This window comes from Trypanosoma conorhini (assembly GCF_003719485.1).
Source record: "Trypanosoma conorhini strain 025E chromosome Unknown Tco_14.4_contig_00007, whole genome shotgun sequence".
In the NCBI taxonomy this organism is placed as follows: Eukaryota; Euglenozoa; class Kinetoplastea; order Trypanosomatida; family Trypanosomatidae; genus Trypanosoma; species Trypanosoma conorhini.
Window position 1 is genome coordinate 42,921 of NW_021704093.1, and position 19,212 is coordinate 62,132.

Genomic DNA, 19,212 nt, shown 5'->3' on the forward strand with positions numbered 1-19,212 from the left:
TGCATCGGGCACCGTAGTTGGAAGAGTCTGCAGAGGAATACTGCCAGCTTGTCACTGCTGAGCTGTTTCTCTCTAGATAACTCTTCTAGGCCGCAGCTAATCCGTAGCTCTCTCAAAGCGGGGCACTCCAACAAGTGGGCCGACGATTCCTCACAGGCATACTTTAGCACATTGCGGCGCGACTCCTGTTCGGAATACCCATGGGCTGCCTTTATATGCCTGCTGAGTCCACCTCGTTGTGTGCTCTTCAGGGGGCAGTGTGGGCATTGAAACTCCCGGACGCCCATGTCATGGAAAAGAAGGGACCCGTCCTCAAGACGTATCTGCGCTACATTGCTGTCCTTATGGTGACGTCGAGTGTGGCGGACTAGAGACCCCAGCCTCATGTACTTGACGCCACAGCGCGCACAGACCAAGGAACGTCGGGTTGTTGTCGGTGGCCCAAAGGAAGAGCGCCTTCGCCCCCGCCGTCGCCCCGAGTGGGTAGTCTTTCTGGGTGTACAGCATGACCCTCGTTCCAGCAATCGTCGCGGTGGTGAGGGACGTCACACGCCGAGCCCGTTGCAAAGGGTTTGATTCAAAATCACCCCGCACGCGCGAGAGTGTCCCGACAGTCTCCGCCCACTTTGCCCCCATGTCCCTCGACTCGAACACCCTGCGGCCAAACGCACAATCGGCAATCATGAGAAGCTGCCCCGCCTCCCACTCGGCGAGGAGGGACGAAGTGCAGTCCGTAGGGAGCATCCCCTTCGGGAGCACCCACGTTTGGCCCTTGTTCGCCGAGTAGATGATCGTGGAGACAGGGGAGGACGTCTCCCCTCCCTTATTTGCCACAACAGGAAACACAAGCGCGCCACTTGCCATCGCAACGCCTGAGCCACCAGCACCAGAAAACTCATCCAGTTGGTTCGCTTGAGCGGATTGGGCGATCTGTGGCAGCAGCTGTTGGGGCTGGCCCCACTGGATCTGTTTGCCTTGCGTGGGCTCACCCACCAGCAAAACAAGACTCCAGTCACCTTTCGTCCACGTTGAGTCAGTACTGTCGTAGATCAAATAGTGGCTTCCCACAAGAAGAAAGACTTTGTTGTCCTTTGCAACTGCGGTGGGGCAAAACGCACGGCCCACACGATCCACTTGGCTGGTTCTGGCAAAGACGCTGTATGCCTTCCACTGGTTTGCGTCGACCGCAGCGACAAGAGACGCCCAGCTCTCCGCAGCGTCGATGTACCCCGCCACAATATCAGAATAAGTGTACCCCACCAATTGATTGTGGGGGTCTGTGTAGTTGATGTGTCCTTCGGCAAAAGCAACCAAGACGCCACCAGCACTGGCGAGCGAAGGTGCGGAGAAAAAAAACCTTTCGGTTGCCTTCCACTCTACTTTTCCACCTGCGTCTTCTTTGGCAAGAAAAGTTCAACACTCTGCGGCAGTTGCGCTTCCTTTGGTTTATTCCCCTCAGCGTGCACAGTTCCATAGCTGCAGCATATCAGCACAACGAGGAGCAGCAGCACCACAGCGGAAAACAGGTGTCGCGGCATGATGAGCCTCTCTCACTTCCTTCCCTCCTTGCGGTGGGTCCGCGCAGGCCGCGACGGTTGTGTGTTTGTGCGTATTTGCGTGTGTCGCGGGTGGTGGCAACTGCACAGCCTTCAAAGTGCGCAGTAGCGAGTAGCGCTTCTTCTCTTTTCCTTCTTTACTTTCGGCGCGTGCGTGTGTGGGCAGGAAGGGACTTGAGGAGAAAAAAAAGGAGCGTCTGCAAGGCGGATACGGCACTTGAACGCATCGCACGCACGCACGTCCCCCCGCCCCGCAGAGGCTGGAGGGGGCGGCAGCAAAAAACACACAAAAAAAACACACTGCAAAACGGCCATGTGCGTACATGTGTATTTTATGCGTGTGTTTGTGTGTGTTGACACCGCAGACGTGCAACACACACAAACACACGGACAAAGAAGAAAAGAGGGAAAGAGAAGAAGGAAGGAAAGAAAAAGATGTCTAGCAACTCCTGCGACGGCCCGGGAGGGGGGGCTCTGCTGTTGTCGCTGGTTGCGTGCCCCGCCCCGTTCTGTTCCCTCCCTCCCTCTCTCTGCTACACAGACACGCACGCACGCACGCACGCACTTACACTGAGAAGCGGCGGGCCCCACTCTACGGGAGCGCCGCCGCCCGCTCGTTCTCGCCTCCTCACGCGCTCTGCCCTGCTTTACGCGCCTGTGCGCCGAGGCGCACTTCCCCCTAAACCTCCGGAGCCGATGACACCTCCTCCCCCGCGTGCTTCGCGTACTGCCGTCGCCACTGCACCACCTGCTGCGCCTGCTCGTGCAGGCCCGCCTTGAGGAAGGAGCCGGAGAGGGAGAGCGCCGTGGCGGCGTCCGGGACCCAGTTGCGGTCGCGCAGCAGGTGGAGCGTCTCCACCGTCTTGTCAAACCGCCCCGCCCTGGCGTAGCCGCGGGCAATGGCGTTCAGTGACGTGTACGAGAGGTCCGCGTTCAGCGCCTTCGCGCGCTCGCGGAGTTCGTCAACGCGGCTCATGTCCCCTAGGCGGCAGTAGTACGGAATGAGCGCGAGGACGTGATTCGCGCTGAGGCTACCGTCCTCCTCCGTCTTTTGCAGCTCCGCCACGCAGCGTTCCATTTCCTCCGGGGCGGCGCAGCGGCAGAAGGCGTCAATGAAGGACCAAATGACTTTGCTAGTGAAGAGGTGCCGGGAGGCGGGGGTGGTGACCTCCGCGTAGAGGCGCTGCACCTCCTTCTTCAGCTTCGCCCGGCCGTAGGCGGTGGCCATGATGCAGTAGGTGAGGTCGTCCATGGGGAGCTCCGCCTGCCTCCGCTGCTGCACAATCTCCTCCATCCGCTCAAAGCGGCGGGCGCGGCCGAAGCCGTCGGCCAGGATGTTGTAGGTGACGGCGCTGTTGGTGTAGCCCTTCTCGAGGAACTCGCTGTGCAGCTTCTCCATCTTGGCCACGTCCCCCGTCTTGGCGTACGTGTTCATCATCTGGTGGTAGGTCACGGAGGTTGGCGTGGTGTCCGGCGACTGCTTCATGTCCGCGAAGAGCGACTCCATCTCCGCCACGCGGCCCGACTTCCCCAGCATGTCCAGCACCGTGGTGGCGGTGACGGGGTTGGGGGGCACCTGCCTCATCATGCTGTTGAGCACCGCCTGCATCTTCCCCGCGTTGTGCTGCCGGCTGTAGAGCAGGAGGAACTGGTTGTACACCTCCGTGTCGGGGAAGAGCTTCGACGAGAGCAGGTCTTCCCAGGCGTTGCTCACGCCGTCGACGTCGCCCATGCGGCTCAGCGAAGAGGCGAGGACGGAGTAGAAGGCGGCGGAGACCTCCCCCTCGTGCTCCTTCAGCAGCTGAATCACCTCCCGCACCTTCGCGGCGTCCCCCCAGCGGGCAAAGGCGGTGATGAGGGTGCCGAAGGTGACGTCGTTCATCGCCGTCCCCTCCGCCTTCATCTTGTCAATCAACTCACACACCTTCTCCCGCTGGCCGCGCTTGCCGTACATGTTCAGCAGCACGTTGAAGACGTCCGTGGACCACGCCGGAATGTCGCGAAGCAGCGCCTCAAGCTTCTCCGCGCCCTCCGCGTGGCTGGCGTAAACGTGCAGCATGCTCGTCTGCACGTGTGGGTGGTCCGTAAGGCCGCGCTGCCGCGCCTCCGCGTAGGCGGCCTCCGCCTTCGCCAGGTCGCCGGCGTAGACGCGAATGAGCACGGCGAAGGTGACCGGCGTCAGCTGCAGGCTGCCAACCTCCTCCCGCCGCTTCATCTCCGCCACAATCGTCTCCACCCGTTGCAGGTCGCCGAGGTCACCGAAGATGCCGATCAGCGTGTTGTACAGCTGCACATCCGGCCGCACGTGCTTCTCCAGCATCTCCTCGTAGAGCTTCTCCACGTGGCGCGGGTAGTACTTGCCCAGCGCCCGGAGCGTCCAGGCGTACGTCTGCGAGTCGGGGTGCACCCCGGCGGCGTCCATATCCTCCTTCAAGGCAATCACGTCCTTCACGTTGCCCATCAGCGCAAGCCACTTAAACAGCTCGTTGTACACCCGCACGTCGTCGGTGAGGCCCTTGTGCTGCATGCGGGTCCAGGCCGTCTTCAGGGCGTCCGGCCGCCCCGCCGCGCCGTAGCCGCGGATGACGGCCCGGATGTGGGCGGCGCTGATGTCCATGTCGGGGTCCCCCTGCCTCAGCCGGGACTCGATGGAGGAGAGCAGGGTGTCGACCTTCGCCAGCATCAGCTCCTCGCTGCCGCGGTCGCCGAAGTGGATGAGGCGGGCGTAGGCCGCGATGACGATGGAGTTCCCCGTGACGTCCGGGACGTAGCCGAACTCCTGCAGCTCCCCCTCCACCGCCGCGATCTCCTCGGCGGAGGTCACGTGCCGCATGCGCTGCCGCAGAATGATGGCAAACGTGGCCGCGTCGAGCGGCACCGCCTTGTCGCGGGATGCCTGAAAGACGGCGGCAAACGAGGCCTCGTCGTCGCGGCGGTAGAAGACGCGAAAGAAGGCGCGAAAGATGTCGGTGAGGTCGGCCGGCGCCACGGTGAGAGACGTGACGCGCTGCAGCACCTCCATCACCTTCTCCGTCCGGTGCAGCTTGTCGTAGCCGTCGATGAGGGCGACGACGTCGTCGCGCGTGAGGTCGCTGAAGGCGAGCCCCTCCTGCAGCGCGTCGGCCTCCGCCGGGTGGTTCGCGAAGAGGTACGCCGCGATGCAGAGCGGCCGCATGGCGGGGTCCGAGCGCATCTCGTTGGCGAGCTGCACCATCAGCTCGCCGCTGTCGTTCGCCTTGTAGGACTCGAAGAGGTAGCGCAGCGCGTCCACGGAGATGACGCAGCCGTACTTGCGAAACCGCAAAAAGGCGCGGAAGAGCAGGTGGGCCATGTCGTGCTGCGAGTACTTGACGCACTCCTCCATGACCCCCTCCATGATCTGCGAGGCGCTCGCCGGGTCGATCAGCTGCTTGCGCAGGAACTCCTGCAGCACAATCATCAGGTGCGTGACGGTGTTGCGGAAGTGCAGCTCCCGCTTGCGCGAGCGCCAGACCTGCTGCCGGACGTGCTTCAACACGTGCCGCGGCTTCGTACGCACGACCCGCACCAAGTCATCCTCGTCCTTCTGCGAGAAGGGCTGAAAGGACGGGGCCCGCTGGGTGAGGCAGACGCCCGTGAGGCCCACGGCGGCGCGGCGACAGAGCAGCAGCCGCCGCGCAAACATTGAGTGCACCTGTGAAAATCCCTTTCCTGCGGCGTGCGCGCGTGTGCGCGAGGCGGAGAAAGAGATGGGGAGGAAGAAATCATTGACAACAACAAGAACAACAAAAAAGACACAACTGAGGGAAGCCCCACAGCAAGCGACAGAGAAGGAGGGAGAAAGAGAGGCACGCAGAAGCCGCGGCGCAGATGACACGCATGGCCTTTTAAGCGGGCATGAGAAATTCTACCGTTTCATTTTCCTTCTTCTTCTGCTGCTGCTTGCGGCGGCGGCCGGCCGCTCCTGTTCCCCCGCCCCCGCCCCCGCCCCGGCGCCCCCGTCAACCCACGCAGCCGGCGCCTGGCAGGCGCTTTGGGGAATCGGCGGTGCGGCCGCCCTCCCGTTCGTCCCGCGCCCTGCGCCGCCGCAGCTCCTCGACACGGGCCCAAAGCTCCTCCCGCCGCGCATTCGCCGCGCTCGAAAAGGCGCCGATGGAGCGCAGCAGGGCGTCATTCCATGTTTGCTGGAACCGCACCGCCGCCTCGACGCCCCGCAGCCGCCCCGAGGCCGCCGCCGCCGCCGCCGCCGCCGCACGGAGGTTCTCGTCCTCCGCGTCAATGAAGCCGCTGAGGAGGGCGGTGACGCCGCGCACGGCCCGCGCCTCCTCGCAGGACCAGGCGGCGAGCCGCTGCAGCAGCGCGGCCCGTCCCGCCCCCACGGCGCCGTCGCCGTACGTGCGCAGCGTCGCCCGCACCTCCGCCTCCGCGCGCGCCAAGCTGTCGGCGTCGCGCAGAAGCGGCTCCAGCGCCTCCCGCTGCGCCTCCAGCGACCGCAGCAGTACGGCACGCTCCTGCAGGGCCGCCTTGCACGTCGACTGCAGCTGCTGCACCTCCGCCTGCAGCTCCGCCCGCAGCCGGCCGGTGTGTGTGAGGCGCTGCAGCAGCTGCGCGTAGTCGTCCTCGGCGTCAGCGGCGGAGGTGGCGACGACGGCGGGCGTCCGTGCGGCGCCCGTCGCGTGAATGTTGTCGATATGTTGGGCCTGGCCGGCGCCGCGCAGTTGGGCCGCCCGCAGAGCGGCGACGAGGTTGCGGCTGCGGGCGTTCAACGCCGCCACCTCCGCCTCAGCAGCCGCCAGCGCCTGCAGCAGGGCGAAGTGGCGGCTGCGAAACAACGCCGCGGTCGCAGTCGCGCGCGTCTCCCGCTCCTTCACGATGTTCAGCAGCTGTTGATTGGCCGCCACCGTCTGCTCCCACACTTTGCGCGGGTCGACGCCGCCGCGGGAGCCGCCGAGCTCCGACGAGCAGTTCAGCCCCCGCGCCCACTCCATGCCCGCACGGCGTGATGAGCAGCTTCCTCTGCACCCGCAGTCGCCCCCCACCGGCGCCCGAGCGGGCGGCACACACACACGGGGACCGGGAGGGAGAGAAAGTGAGAGAGAAGAAAAAAAAAGAGACGACGACGGCGGCGACTGCAGCAAGAGCGGAGGTCAGGACTTCCGTCTGCGAGACAAAAAAAAAAAAACAAAGATAAGTGTGGGAGAGCTCTCATCCACAGGCGCCAGCGCATGATTCCAAGAAGATGGCTGCCGCTGCGCAGCACGCACCTCCAACTTTCCGGAACATCCGTGACAAACTCTGCGCCTGCACACACACACACACCCCGCTCTTTCTCTCTCTCTCTCGCTTTAGCTCTTTCCTTCTCAGTCGGCAGCGGCGGCGGCGGCAAAGCAGAGCGAGCGAGCGACACGGTCCCTCCTGAGGAGGGTCGTAACATGGCCCTCGCTGCCGCGTCGTGCCGTACGCGCCAGTGCCAAAAGCTCCAGGGGGCGTCGGCGCGTCCATTTTCGCTGCATCACTGTCTCTCTTTGAAACGTTACCCCGCCGCCGCCGCCGCCGCCGCCCGCGCTTGCGTCGGTACGATGCGGTGTCCTTTTTCATGTTTGTTCTTCGGTTTTTTTTCTTTTTTTTCTTTTTTTGGTTTACTTTTTTACTCTTCTTTCCACCGCGCCTCGCCCTTAACTTCTCACTTAATCGCGCTGGGGTGTGGAGGCCGGCGCCGCCGCGACCCACGGGGGAACCACCAGCCGGTTGCTTTGCTGCGGCGCAGCCGGCTCCGCCCGCAGGCCCGCCTCGAGGGCGTCGAGCTTCGCCCAGTCGACGTCGACGGGGACGTCGTCGTCGGAGAGCGGCTCCGCGTCGGCGTCCATGCGGCGGCGCATCTTCCACTGGCGCTCCGCCTCGTCGTCGGAGAAGTCCGGCCGCGCGTGCGGCGGGAGCTCCTCGTCGTTGATGTAACTCGCGTCCGTGCCGCGGCGCATGTCGCACTGCGCCGCCGGGTCGAAGATGATGCGCTGCTCGCCGAGGTCGTAGCGGAGGTCGGCGCCGGGGACGAGCCTGCCGGCCCCGCACAGCGCGTCGAAGACGGCGGGGAGGCAGACGACGGCGTAGGCGCAGGCGGCCACGGGGCCCATCACCGTCGCGACGACGCCCACAACGGCGCCGTCCTTGAGGCAGAGGCGCGTCCCGGCGTCCATCGCCGGCGCCCCGGCGGCGTTGTCTGCCACGACGGTGCTGCTACGGGCGATCAGGCCCGTCACGACGGCCGCCACCGCCTCGGAGACGCGCTCGAGCGGGATCTGCAGCAGCGGGTCACCATTCGCGTCCCGCAGCGCCGCCTGCTCCTCGGCGGACGGCGACCCCGCACGGTGGAGGGCGCCGGCGCCGGCCTCGGGCCCCTCCGACGCGTCACTGTCGCCCGCGTCGTCCCTCGCGTGGGAGCCGCGCGTCCCGCCGTCCTCCTCCCCGTCGCCGGCGGAAACAGCAGCAGCAGCGGCGGCGGCGCGGTGCGGCTCGGCGTCGGGCCGGCACCGCTTGGGAATAGGCTCGGAGTCGACGGAGCTCAGCGAGACGCGCCGCCGCCGCCGCACGCCGCGCACGTCCTCCGTCAGGTCGCACGAGCTGCCCACCGACGACGCATCCATTCGGACGGCGGGCGGAAGCAGCGGGAGGCACGTAAAACCCTTCACTCCACGGCAAAACACACACGCGCACGCAAGTAACGACGCGGCGGTTCCCGCGAGGGTTTCTTCCTGTGTGTGGTTGTGTGTGTGTGTGTGTGTCTGTGCAGGCAGAGAAAGAAGAAGAAGGAAGGCGCGTGGGGCACGGCAAGGAGCAAAGGCATCGGCGGCGTCAGGCACGACACGGACCAGCGCCGTTACCGTCTGCGGCGCAGGCGGAGAGGAGTGAGTGGGAGGCGAAGAAAAGCAGCCGCGAGAATAGACATATAGGCATCTAAATACTTGTAAGGGCGAAGGGAAACCCCAAAAGCAAACGACGCGTTTCATGCGTCCTCCTCCTCGCCGTCGTGTCGTCGTCGTCGTCGTCGTCCTCGTCGTCCTCGTCGTCGAGGCCGTACACGCCGTGCCAAAGGTCCACGTAGGCGCCGTACACCCAGTCGGCCATGATGCAGTACGTGCCCGCGCACAGCGCGGCGGAGGTCGCCGTGAGGGCATCCGCCCTTCCGCAGCTGGGCGGCCGCACGCGGCCTCGCACGGGGTTCCACAGCCGCAGCCCCCGCGTCGCAGCAAACATCGGCGCCCGCCAGCAGCCCCCGCCGGCCTCTTTTTTTTGTTTGTTTGTTTTTTGTCTTCGTGCGGTCCCCGCCTACTTGGGGGCGTGGGTGTGTGTGTGTGTGTGCCTGCGGGGGAGGGGCGTGGGGGCGTGTGGGGGACGAAAGGGCGGGGGGAGGCGGGCGCAGAGGCCCACGGCAGCGACAAGACGACACGACGCGAGGGAATCAAAAACATAAAAAAAAAACACAACAGAAAACGGGGTAAAAATTAAAAAACAAACAAACAAACAAACAGAAAAGGCACCTTCGGCAAAAAACTTTACCCCCACGCCTCCATTTCCCGCCGGTGGTGCGTCTCGAGTCACACAGAAAAAAAAGGTGTAAGTTAACGATGAAGCGCCGGCGGGGGACGCCTGCAGCTCCCGAGCGTCGTTGGCGGTGGAAGCGGGCGCGGGAGACAAGCGACTGACGGACGGACGCCGCGGTGGCAGCTCCCCGCAATTCCCTTTTCCCTGCCAGTTCACCCCCCTCCTCCCCCCACGGTACGCGGCGCTATGTGCTTCGTTCCCGCCCCTCCTGCGGCCTTGTCGTCTGCTGCCGCGGCGGAGGAGGTGCGAAGAAGGCGGCGGCGCGTGGTTTCATGTACAAAGGAAAACAATTTTTGTTTTAAGAAACAGAAGAATAAAATTCGGAAAAACACGCGGAGGGCTCCCCCCGCTGCCCCCACCGCCGCCTTGCCCGGCAGCCGCCGACCTCCCACGCAGACGCACAAACAACCCTTGGGAGAGTGCGAGGCAGACATCTTCGCCTTGTCTTACACCCGCCATTGGGGTTTCCATGGGGAGATGTGCACGCGGCCGGGCCACGCATGGATGGAAAGCAAAGTGGCAGAAGGGCAAACGCAGCATGCATTTTTTTTTTGCTTTCATCGGCTGCTTCCGTGTTATTCTTCCGTGGTTGATAGCTGCTTTCCCTTCCTTGGCGTCTCTCGACGCCGGGGGGCGGGCAGCCACGCGGCAGGGAGACTTCATCCCCCCCATCCCTATTATCACTGTTATTATTATTGCTACTAATATTACTATACACACATGTACGTACATGTGTTTATATGTACGTGCCTGCGGGCGTCGCGGTGGGCGGTCATTGGTAGTATACGCAGATGCCTTCGGCGGGGACGACGTAGCGGCACTCCCGCGCCGGTCTCCAGAGCGCCCGCCAGAGCGGGCGGGCGTCGGTGACGTACGTGTCGCCCAGGATGCCGCGAATGTGCCGCCGCGTCACCTGAATCGCGTTGTAGTGCGGCATCTTGCTGAAGAGGTGGTGCACGACGTGGGAGTCGTTAATGTGGTGCAGCCACGAGTTGAGGAGGGCGCCGTAGTCGCGGTCGACCGCCGCCACGGCGCCGCGGACAAACGTCCAGTGCTCGTGCGTGTAGTGCGGGATGCGGACGTCGGTGTGCTGCAGGTAGGTGATGAACACCAGCCAGAAGTTCACCCAGAGGTACGGCGCCAGGTACCAGCAGACGACGTTGGCGAGGCCGAAGCGGTAGACGCTGGAGAGCACCAGCAGCAGCACCGTGACGACGCCGACGTCCGAGACGACGACGTCGTGGTAGTCCTCGCCGCGGAAGAAGGGGGCGGTGGGGTCAAAGTGGCTCGCGAACCGGCCAAAGTCCTGCCCGGAGGCGTTCGCCAGCAGGTGCGCCGGCCAGCCGAAGAGGAACATGACGAGCAGCAGAAGCAGCGTCACCAGCGGGGCCTCCTCCACCAGCTCCACGACGCGGTCTCGCGTCTGCGGCACAAACACGAGGTCCTTCGTGAGGTGGTTGGTGTGCTTGTGGTGCGTGCCGTGGGTGAGGCGCCAGCTGTGGTACGGCACGAGCAGCGCGGAGTGCAGCAGCATCCCCACCGCGTCGTTCACGCGCCTCAGCGGGCTGAACGCCTGGTGGCCGCACTCGTGGGCGACGACCCAGAGGGCGGTGCCGTTGAGCCCCTGCACAAACCAAAAGACGCTCCACAGCAGCGCCTTGAAGAGCCACGCCGCGCTGACGAGGGCCTTTGCCGCCATCGACGGCGCGGCCCCAGCGTCGCCCGAGGCGCCGGCGGCAAACGCGGCAGCCGCGGCCTCAAGCGAGTTGGCGAGGGGCAATGCGACGGCGTACATGACGGCGTACGTCACCGCCACCTGCGCGAGGTCGCGCAGCAGAAACAGCAGGCTGCGGGTGGTATTGCGCTCGAAGAACCTCGCCGGGATCTGCTCCTGAATCTCCCGAATGGACTTCGTGGCGGGAGGCACAATGACGTTGTGCTCCTTGTTGCGCCCGGACCTGAGCAGCACCTTCGTCACACTTGGCGCGGCGTTCGCGCCCTCAAACTGCGGCATCGCCTTCATCTCTTGCCCCGCCTCTGCCTGCTCGCCACGGTCGATGTCTGCTGCGTGCGTGCCTCCTCTTTCGCTGTCGTTGCTGTCCCGCGTGTCCCCGCCTTGATGACTACGGCGCAAAAGTGTTACCTCCACGCACGCGTGGGAGGGGGGCAGGGGAAAAGCAATAACAATAACAACAATACAGGCGGGAAGGCAGCCGCGGGAGGAGGGTGTCGCCCCGTGGGGCGAACGAGGCGGACGCCGCGCGTGGCTGGTGCACGGAGCAGGCGGCCCGCGCCACACACACACACACACACACAAAGAGAGAGAGAGAGGTGTACATACAGGCATACACGCAAACACAGAAGCAAAGAAAAAAACACGGATGAATTCAAAGGTTATGTAAGTGATAACCGCGTCCCCGTGTGAACTCGCGAGGCGGTTGGTTGCTGCGGTTCCCTCCAGCCGCCGTCGCCCGCCCAGCCCCGTCTCCGCCTCCCTGCGGCTGCGGGGCGGTTACGGCGCGACGACGGACCACAGTGGGAAAAAAAAAGAGGGAATAGAAGAGGCAAAAAAAAACACACACGCACACACTCATAGAAACACCCCCGCTGTCTGCTTCCAAATCGGCAGCATTTTTCTTGCTTTTTTTTTTGTATGCATACATAAACACACAGGCAGAAGTAATCGTGTGCATCACCCAAGCACGGGAGGGGCCCATCCACGCAAAAATCCTATCGACTAGTGAACCGCATCCCCGACTCCACGCGTGTCCCGCTTTCACGTGCTCCTTCTTGTTTTTTTTGTTACAAAAATGCACGGCCTCCGCTTATATAAAACGTGTTGAACGGTAAACCATGTAAGTCATATAAGGCATTGGACAGCCACTCATGTCCTTTTTTTTTCCTTCTTTCCTATCGTTGTCGTATGGCCCCGCCGCGGCGCACCTCCTCATTTTGTTTTTTTCTGTTTTTTTTTGCCTTTTTTTCTTTTTAGACGGCCGCCCCGTTTCCCCCACGTGCAAAACGTGGGCCCCCAGAGGCGCTCCGGCTCCTCCTCCCCGTTCCTTCTCTCCTCTTCGTTGCCGTCGCTGCTTTTTTTCCCCCTTTCGCCTTTCTTCACGTTATTATTATCATTTTTTACTACTTCCTTTTTTTGATGTTGCCCTCGCCGCCTTTGCGGGCGGGGGGGAGGGGGGCGTCAGCGGAGGTGCAGCAGCGTCCGCGTCACGGCGGCGAAGCGGGCGTCGATGACGTCGGCGACGGCCTCCTCGCTGAAGTGCGACTCGATGTGCCGCCGCCCCCGCTGCCCCACGGCGCGTGCGTGGTCGGGGTGCTCCACGAGGTACCGCATCATCGCCGCCGCGCCCCGCACGCTCGGCACCGCCCACTTGTTGCCCGGGAATGTGTCGTAGCCGAGCCCCTCCGGCGTCTCCTCGAGCCCGTCCACGGGGATGGCGAAGGTGGCGTTGGGCGACATGAAGGCGGCGGCGCCGCCCCAGTTGGTGGAGAGCACCGGCACGCCCATCGCCATCGCCTCCGTCGCCGGCAGCCCCCACCCCTCGCCACGCGTGGGAAAGACAAAGACGTCGGCGGAGCAGTACAGCTGCCGCAGCGCCCGCTCGCTCAAGTACCCGTCGCCGCCCAAAAAGGCGAGGTGCGGAAAGTCCTTCATGGAGGTGAACCCCGGCAGGTGCCTCCTCGACCAGTTCGCGATGAGCTCGTGGATGTTGTTGTCGTTGGCTCCGCCGGAGTACCGCCGGATCCAACTCACCTTCAGGTAGAGGGAGACGTGGTGGTGCAGCGGCGAGGTGGGCCCGAAGGCCTTCCAGTACGCCTTGAGCAGCACGTCCCACCCTTTCCGCCCCTCCCACTTCATGACCGTCAGGAAGCGAAAGCGGCGGCGCAGCTCCTCGGGGGCGAGGCCCGGCATGTTCGTGTAGAAGCGCCGCAGCTGCATCGGGAAGGCCACGGGGGCGCAGCTGCGTGGGTCGTACGCGTGCACGTTGATGGCCTCGGGAACCACCTGGATCTTCGCCGCCGCCACCCCCGAGCGGCGGTAGACGGCGCTAAAAAATTCGCCGGTTGCCCACACCTCGTCGGGGTACCGCCGCATCCCTTCCGCCCAGTTCTCGGGGATGCGGGAAAACTCGCTGAGGCTTCTGCCAATAAAGTAGTCCGCCTTGTGCGACCACTCTTTACGCTCCCAGCGGTAGCTGTGTGCGCGCATGTGCATCACGAGAATCTTGCGCCGCCGCTTGTACGCCGCCCGCCAGGCAGAGCCGCTGGGGAGGGGCGAGAACAACCGCTCCACGTGAATTTCGTCGGTGAGCTCAAGCGAGGCCAACTCCGACCCCACCGCACTGGAGCAGAAGCCGTGGTGCACGGGGGCCGTAAGCGACACCCCGTACCGCTCCGTCAGCGGACGCAGGTAACCGTTCGCCTCCCGCATCAGCCCACAGCAAGAGCAGGAGTAGTCGCGGGCATAGAAGATCAGCGGCGCCAGCGGCTTGTCACTGGCGGAGAGCTCCAGGCCACGGCTGCGGTGGGGGGTGGCGAAGCGGCGGTTGTGCAGCCGCTGCAGGGCCTCAAAGTGCCTCTCCCCCCAGCTGTCGGCGGCGGGGAAGACCGGCTTGCTCATCAGGCTCATCGCCTGGGCCGGAAGGGAGACGCGGGCGTCGAGGACCCCAATCGCCCCGCTGCTCCACACCTGCCAACTCGTGTGTGCCCGCTGCAGGCGAATGCTCTGGTCCCAGCCGGCGACGTCGGGTGCGGAGGACGCGCTCGGGACGTCGCCGGGGGTGATGTCGGCAAACCCGCCAACGGCGTCGAACGCGGCGCGGTGGTAAAGCGTGCAGAAGGGCGAGACGGCGTCGACCACCTCCGGCTCCGACACCCGCGTGTCCGAGGCGGCGTTGCCGTTGAACCGCCGTGCGAGGTACGGCAGCAGCAGCTGCTTCTCTTTCAGCACGCCCAGCCCCACGAAGACGCCCCTGTCCACGACGCGGTGGTCGGAGTAGGGCAGCGCCCCCCCCGTGTTCGCCGCTCCCCTGCGTCCGCCCCCCGCGCCGCTGCAGCAGGGTGCACTGCACCGCCGCCACGCGCCCAGCGTTCTGCTGCAGCGGTTGCAGCAGTTTTTGCATAAAGTCGTCCGCCGCGGGCAGCACAACGTCCGCCATGAGGAGAAAGTAGTCGGTCCGCGGCACCGCCCCCAACGCCGCCTGCACCATCGCCGGGACGACGCCGTAGTTCACTTTGGTGGCCGCCTCCGCCTTGTGGGCGAAGACGACGTGGGCCCCCGTCACGCACGGCGCCACGCCCAGCTTTGCGCGGGTTTGCGAGCCGGCGAGGCCGACAGTCCAGGTGTGCCAGGGGTCGCTCTTGCCGCACGCGACGCACCGCACCGGGAGGCTGCGGGGCCACTGCGGGGGCTCCGGCGGGGCGTAGAAGACCAGCACGAGCGTCACACTTTGGGTCGGCGACGCAGGCGTGCACCACTCCCGCCGCCGCAGCGCCTGCTCGAGCCGCGAACCCGCCTCCGCGGACGCGGCGGACGCCCGCAGCTCCGTCACGACCACCGTCAGGCTGCTGGTGCTGCCTCCGGCGGGGATGGAGAGGGGCATGCCGTGGAGGTCCATCCCCGCCTCCGCCGGCAGCAGACGCACGAGGAGGAAGAGGCAGAGCAGGAGGCACAGCAGCAGGAGGGGGAGGAGAAAAACCCTTCGCCGGAGCATCGCACGACCCCCCGCGGCACGCGGGCGGAAGCGCCGGAGCTTCATTCTAAGCGGCCCGCCCAGCAATATCCCCGGACGCCGCACGGTGGTGTAGGGGGCGTGTGCGTGTGTGCAACGCCACTCCTCTCCGCCGAGGGCGCGGGCGGTGAAACCACACTGAGAGCCAGAGAGACAGAGAGAGAGAGATAGAGGCAAGGAAACACAAAAGGAAAGAAAAAAGGAAGAGGCGAACGAAGGGGCACGCAAAGAGGACGGCAGCGAGTCCGCCACGCAGCCAAAGTGGGCAGGCCACACATATATGCATATATATATAAGTACATAACTCATGTTCGTGTTGCTCTTGCTGCTGTCCGCCCGTCGCTTCGGCGTCCCCGCAAACGTGAAGAAAAACAATAATAATAAATAAACAATAAATAAAGCATAAAACTAATATATATATATATACGGAGAAAGAGGCGAAGAAGAGAAGAACAAAAAGGGGACGGACGGCACAGCGGCGCCGGCGCCGGCAGTGAGGCGAGGGGACCCGCCGCTACGCCGAGGCGACCCACGCGCACGCCCACTTGGCCTCTGCGGTCTGCCGCAGCATCGTTTCTGTGCGCCGCAGCAGCGCGTGCGCCCGCCGCCGGGCGTCACGCAGCGCGGCGAGGAGCGTCAACTGTTCGTCCGCGTCGGGCGGCGAAGTGGGGAAGACGGCGGCGGCGGCGGCGTCGGGGCGCCGCTCCATCGCCCGCGTCGCCGAGCGCAGGGGGCCGTCGGTGGCCGAAGGGACCTCCGCGGCGACAGAGAGAGCGAAAGAGAAGGAAGGGAGAGAGAGAGAGAGAGAATGGAGAGAAGGGAGAGAAGGGAGGAGAGACAGGGCCGCGACAGCGGCGCCAACGCACGGAACCTCGCCCACTGTGGTGCGGGGCCAATGGAGGGAGCGGGGGGGTGAAACACGACGCCAAAGGCAACAGTAACAATAACAATAATAGTAACAACAAGAATAGTAGTAGTAGTAGTAGTAGTCGCGGCAGCGGCAGCTGCAGTGGGAGTAGTAGTAAAACAGGAATGGTGAGGACGACTGGAGAAGGCGAAAACAAAAAAACAAAACAAAGAAGAAGAGAGAGAGAGAGAGAGAGCTCCCTCCCTATCCCTCCCTCTGTCCAGTAAAGCACACAAGAAGTAAAAATAAGAAGAAGAAAAAAAAGAGACAAGCAGAGCCATTGACGTGTCAGTTGTGTGGTTTTATGTTGTTGTTGTTGTTTTCTTTCTCTCTCTCTCTCTCTCTCTCCCTGTCAGTCTGTCTCTCTCTCTGTCTGTCTGTGGCCGCTTATTGCCTTCTCGCTTTCCGTTTTCCTTTTTGCTTCGCCTTTTTTTTTACTTTCCTTTTTGTTTTTCTTTTCTTTTCTTTTCGTTGCTGTTGTTGCTGCTGCCTGCACGCCCCCCTCTGCAAGGCCCTGAGGCGTCGCAGTCGCAGCGGCAGGGGTGGGGCCGGCCGCAGAGCCCAAAGCAAAAACAACCAACGAAAAAAAAAAGCAGAGCACACGTCTCTCAGGGACGCTGGGGGTTCGGCTGCACGGCGCCGGGCGGGGGGACTACGCGATGAGGCCGATGTCGTCGGCGGCGCCGCCGCTGCTGGAGCTGACGGCGTCGTGGTTCGGCACGACGTACACCTCGCTCCCGCGCATCTCCACCCGCACCGTCTCCTTCTCCCGCACGCGGCCGTCGAGGAGCATCAGCGCAAGGCGGTTGAGCAGGACGGACTGCACGAGCCGCTTGAGCGGGCGGGCGCCGTACACCGGGCTGTAGCCGTGCTCGCCGAACCAGTCGTAGACCTGCGTGGTCGTCTCCAGCGTGATCTCCTGCTCCCGCAGCATCGTCCGCACCTGCTCGAAGAGCAGCTCCACGATCTTGCGGGTCTCCTTGCGGCCGAGGCGGTTGAACATGATGATGTCGTCCAGCCGGTTGATGAACTCCGGGGTCATGCGCTGCTGCACCATCCGCATCACCTGCGGCATCGCCCGCGAGGAGGGCTCCCCCTCCGGCAGCCCCGCGATCACGTCCGCGCCGATGTTCGAGGTGAGGATGATGATGGTGTTCTTGAAGTCGACGCGGCGGCCGTGGCTGTCGGTGAGGTGCCCCTCGTCGAGCACCTGCAACAGGATGTTCGACACGCTCGGGTGCGCCTTCTCGAACTCGTCGAAGAGGACGATTTGGTACGGCCGCCGCCGCACCGACTCCGTCAGCTCGCCGCCCTCCTCGTAGCCGACGTACCCCGGCGGGGCCCCGATGAGGCGGTGCACGGTGTGCCGCTCCATGTACTCGCTCATGTCAATGCGGCAGATGAAGGACTCGTCGTCGAAGAGGAACTTGGCGAGCTGCTTGCACACCTCCGTCTTGCCGACGCCGGTGGGGCCGAGGAAGAGGAAGGAGCCGAGGGGGCGCTTGTGCGAGTGCAGCGCGGCGCGCGAGATGCGCACGACGTTGGTGATGGACTCGATCGCCTCATCCTGCCCGAGAATGCGGCGGCGCAGCTCGGTGTCCATGTGAATGAGCTTGTCGCGCTCGCCCGTCAAGAGCTTCGCCACCGGGATGCCGGTGGCGCGGGCAATCACCTGCGCAATGTCGGTTGCCGTGACGGAGTCGTGGGTGAGGAAGCCCTCCGTCTTCGTCGCGAGCTTGTCCGCCTCGATCTCCTTCTTCAGCGCCGGGATGCGGCCGTGCAGGATCTCGGACGCCTTGGCGAAGTCGCCCTCCGTGCGGGCCTGCTCGTACTGGTAGCGCAGCACGTCCAGGTCCTCCGTCCGCCGCTTGATGCGCTCAAACATGGCCTTCTCCTTCTTCCAGCGCACCTCCAGCGCGTCGTACTCCTTCTGCCGCTCCTCAATGCGGGCGTAGAGCTGCTCCAGCTTCGCCTTGCCGAGCTCGTCCTTGTCTTTCTTCACCGCCTCCACCTCGATCTTCAGCCGCACCAGCTCCCGCTCGACCCCGTCTAGCTGCTCCGGCTTCGACTCCTGCTGCAGCCGCAGCCGGCTGGCGGCCTCGTCGATGAGGTCGATGGCCTTGTCCGGCAGCCGCCGGTCGGAGAGGTAGCGGTGCGAGTTCACCGCCGCGTAGACGAGCGCCTCGTCCTTGATCAGGCAGCCGTGGTGCGCCTCGTACTTCTCCTTGATGCCGCGCAGCACGGAGATCGTCTCCTCCACCGTCGGCTCCGTCACCAGCACCGACTGGAAGCGGCGGGCGAGGGCGGCGTCCTTCTCGATGTGGCGGCGGTACTCGTCGAGGGTAGTCGCCCCCACGCAGTGCAGCTCCCCGCGGGCGAGGGACGGCTTCAGCAGGTTCGCTGCGTCCATGGAGCCGTCGCCGGAGGCGCCCGCCCCGACGAGGGTGTGCAGCTCGTCAATGAAGAGGATGATTTTGCCCTGCGCGTCGATGGTGTCCTTCAGCACCCCCTTCAGCCGCTCCTCAAACTCGCCGCGGTACTTCGCCCCAGCGACGAGGGAGCCCATGTCGAGGGCGAAGACCTTCTTTTCCTTGATGCTCTCCGGCACCTCCCCGCTCACGATGCGCTGCGCCAGCCCCTCCACGATGGCCGTCTTCCCCACGCCGGGCTCGCCAATGAGCACCGGGTTGTTCTTGGTGCGACGGCTTAGGACTTGGATCGTGCGCCGGATGATCTCCTCGCGGCCGATGATGGGGTCGAGGCGGCCCATGCGGGCCTCTTCAGTGAGGTTGCGGGCGTACTTGTTCAGGAACTCGCCGGGGGGCACCGCCTGCGGGTTCACCCAGGCGCGCCCCTGCTGCTGGTCGCCACCGCTGTTCCCGCCGCTGTTCCCGCCGCTGCCGCTGCCGCTGCCGCCGCCACCGCCGCTCCACGGAGAGACACTCGATTGGAGGCGCCGCTGCAAGCCCCACAGCGCCGCCGCAGGCGTCGTCGTCGTCGTCATCGCGGGCGACGAAAGCACCGCCGCCGGCGCACGCCACCGCAGCAGAGCCCCCGCCGCCACCCCACCGCAACAAGTCAGTCGACGCATCATACTTGCGTCTATTTGTTGTTGTTGTTGCTTTATTATATGGCTACGGATATAGACAGATATATATATATATATATGCTGATAGATTGATAGATATGGCGCTGTTGCTGCCGCTGTTTTTGATGCCTGCTCCGCCTTTTATAGATTGTTGTAGATAGCGCTGTGTGTATGTGTGTATCCTGCCCGCTGTGCCCTTTTCTGCGTTTGTGCCCTCCCCCACGTCGGCGAATGCACGCGCCACCGACGGTGGCAGCGCGCGGGGGGCAAAGACAAAACAAAAACAAAAAAGAGAGAAAAGGAAGAAGTGGGGGGTTTGAAGCGTGCAGGGAAAGA

At 64.1% G+C, this 19,212-nt stretch overlaps 10 protein-coding genes across 10 annotated transcripts in view, besides 29 other annotated features; all 10 read right to left on the minus strand.

Annotated features, from left to right (window-relative positions):
- The window catches only part of Tco025E_00341 (Tcoingi protein), a gene marked incomplete at both ends in the record, with an annotated part of 522 nt that extends 235 nt beyond the window's left edge, over nt 1–287 (minus strand). The window contains one exon of the mRNA XM_029367284.1: nt 1–287. This exon is cut by the window's left edge and continues 235 nt beyond it. Coding sequence (XP_029232617.1) covers nt 1–287 — 287 coding nt within the window.
- A 55-nt stretch (nt 288–342) lies between these two features.
- Nucleotides 343–864, minus strand: Tco025E_00342 (group II trans-sialidase superfamily; the record flags this gene model as incomplete). The annotated part of the gene is made up of 1 exon (XM_029367285.1): nt 343–864. The coding sequence occupies one exon, from the start codon at nt 862–864 to the stop codon at nt 343–345; it is 522 nt and encodes a 173-aa protein (XP_029232618.1).
- A 610-nt stretch (nt 865–1,474) lies between these two features.
- Nucleotides 1,475–1,517: a microsatellite.
- Nucleotides 1,518–1,948: 431 nt separating this feature from the next.
- Nucleotides 1,949–1,988: a sequence feature (A-rich).
- A 110-nt stretch (nt 1,989–2,098) lies between these two features.
- Nucleotides 2,099–2,121: a microsatellite.
- A 114-nt stretch (nt 2,122–2,235) lies between these two features.
- On the minus strand, nt 2,236–5,220 carry Tco025E_00343 (polyadenylation/uridylation factor 1; the record flags this gene model as incomplete). Its single annotated transcript, XM_029367286.1, has 1 exon — nt 2,236–5,220. One exon carries the CDS (start codon nt 5,218–5,220, stop codon nt 2,236–2,238), a length of 2,985 nt encoding a protein of 994 aa, XP_029232619.1.
- An 85-nt stretch (nt 5,221–5,305) lies between these two features.
- Nucleotides 5,306–5,336: a microsatellite.
- A 200-nt stretch (nt 5,337–5,536) lies between these two features.
- On the minus strand, nt 5,537–6,523 carry Tco025E_00344 (uncharacterized protein; the record flags this gene model as incomplete). The annotated part of the gene is made up of 1 exon (XM_029367287.1): nt 5,537–6,523. The coding sequence occupies one exon, from the start codon at nt 6,521–6,523 to the stop codon at nt 5,537–5,539; it is 987 nt and encodes a 328-aa protein (XP_029232620.1).
- An 89-nt stretch (nt 6,524–6,612) lies between these two features.
- Nucleotides 6,613–6,649: a sequence feature (GA-rich).
- Nucleotides 6,650–6,858: 209 nt separating this feature from the next.
- Nucleotides 6,859–6,897: a microsatellite.
- A 3-nt stretch (nt 6,898–6,900) lies between these two features.
- Nucleotides 6,901–6,919: a microsatellite.
- Nucleotides 6,920–7,073: 154 nt separating this feature from the next.
- Nucleotides 7,074–7,096: a microsatellite.
- A 126-nt stretch (nt 7,097–7,222) lies between these two features.
- Tco025E_00345 (uncharacterized protein) lies at nt 7,223–8,176 on the minus strand (the record flags this gene model as incomplete). The annotated part of the gene is made up of 1 exon (XM_029367288.1): nt 7,223–8,176. The coding sequence occupies one exon, from the start codon at nt 8,174–8,176 to the stop codon at nt 7,223–7,225; it is 954 nt and encodes a 317-aa protein (XP_029232621.1).
- Nucleotides 8,177–8,285: 109 nt separating this feature from the next.
- Nucleotides 8,286–8,319: a microsatellite.
- A 167-nt stretch (nt 8,320–8,486) lies between these two features.
- Tco025E_00346 (uncharacterized protein) lies at nt 8,487–8,786 on the minus strand (the record flags this gene model as incomplete). The annotated part of the gene is made up of 1 exon (XM_029367289.1): nt 8,487–8,786. One exon carries the CDS (start codon nt 8,784–8,786, stop codon nt 8,487–8,489), a length of 300 nt encoding a protein of 99 aa, XP_029232622.1.
- Nucleotides 8,787–8,817: 31 nt separating this feature from the next.
- Nucleotides 8,818–8,841: a microsatellite.
- A 29-nt stretch (nt 8,842–8,870) lies between these two features.
- Nucleotides 8,871–8,891: a microsatellite.
- Nucleotides 8,892–8,995: 104 nt separating this feature from the next.
- Nucleotides 8,996–9,060: a sequence feature (A-rich).
- Nucleotides 9,061–9,477: 417 nt separating this feature from the next.
- Nucleotides 9,478–9,534: a microsatellite.
- A 275-nt stretch (nt 9,535–9,809) lies between these two features.
- Nucleotides 9,810–9,848: a microsatellite.
- A 58-nt stretch (nt 9,849–9,906) lies between these two features.
- Nucleotides 9,907–11,157, minus strand: Tco025E_00347 (putative fatty acid desaturase; the record flags this gene model as incomplete). The annotated part of the gene is made up of 1 exon (XM_029367290.1): nt 9,907–11,157. One exon carries the CDS (start codon nt 11,155–11,157, stop codon nt 9,907–9,909), a length of 1,251 nt encoding a protein of 416 aa, XP_029232623.1.
- A 271-nt stretch (nt 11,158–11,428) lies between these two features.
- Nucleotides 11,429–11,450: a microsatellite.
- Nucleotides 11,451–12,084: 634 nt separating this feature from the next.
- Nucleotides 12,085–12,124: a microsatellite.
- Nucleotides 12,125–12,330: 206 nt separating this feature from the next.
- Tco025E_00348 (mannosyltransferase-like protein) lies at nt 12,331–13,581 on the minus strand (the record flags this gene model as incomplete). Its single annotated transcript, XM_029367291.1, has 1 exon — nt 12,331–13,581. One exon carries the CDS (start codon nt 13,579–13,581, stop codon nt 12,331–12,333), a length of 1,251 nt encoding a protein of 416 aa, XP_029232624.1.
- A 136-nt stretch (nt 13,582–13,717) lies between these two features.
- Tco025E_00349 (mannosyltransferase-like protein) lies at nt 13,718–14,908 on the minus strand (the record flags this gene model as incomplete). The annotated part of the gene is made up of 1 exon (XM_029367292.1): nt 13,718–14,908. The coding sequence occupies one exon, from the start codon at nt 14,906–14,908 to the stop codon at nt 13,718–13,720; it is 1,191 nt and encodes a 396-aa protein (XP_029232625.1).
- Nucleotides 14,909–15,021: 113 nt separating this feature from the next.
- Nucleotides 15,022–15,054: a microsatellite.
- Nucleotides 15,055–15,245: 191 nt separating this feature from the next.
- Nucleotides 15,246–15,307: a microsatellite.
- A 249-nt stretch (nt 15,308–15,556) lies between these two features.
- Nucleotides 15,557–15,584: a microsatellite.
- A 60-nt stretch (nt 15,585–15,644) lies between these two features.
- Nucleotides 15,645–15,722: a sequence feature (GA-rich).
- A 92-nt stretch (nt 15,723–15,814) lies between these two features.
- Nucleotides 15,815–15,869: a microsatellite.
- Nucleotides 15,850–15,905: a microsatellite.
- A 53-nt stretch (nt 15,906–15,958) lies between these two features.
- Nucleotides 15,959–15,984: a microsatellite.
- Nucleotides 15,985–16,022: 38 nt separating this feature from the next.
- Nucleotides 16,023–16,064: a sequence feature (GA-rich).
- A 15-nt stretch (nt 16,065–16,079) lies between these two features.
- Nucleotides 16,080–16,109: a microsatellite.
- A 1-nt stretch (nt 16,110) lies between these two features.
- Nucleotides 16,111–16,167: a microsatellite.
- Nucleotides 16,168–16,189: 22 nt separating this feature from the next.
- Nucleotides 16,190–16,215: a microsatellite.
- Nucleotides 16,216–16,257: a microsatellite.
- A 183-nt stretch (nt 16,258–16,440) lies between these two features.
- On the minus strand, nt 16,441–18,882 carry Tco025E_00350 (ATP-dependent Clp protease subunit, heat shock protein 78 (HSP78); the record flags this gene model as incomplete). Its single annotated transcript, XM_029367293.1, has 1 exon — nt 16,441–18,882. The coding sequence occupies one exon, from the start codon at nt 18,880–18,882 to the stop codon at nt 16,441–16,443; it is 2,442 nt and encodes an 813-aa protein (XP_029232626.1).
- A 46-nt stretch (nt 18,883–18,928) lies between these two features.
- Nucleotides 18,929–18,976: a microsatellite.
- The last annotated feature ends 236 nt before the right edge of the window (nt 18,977–19,212 follow it).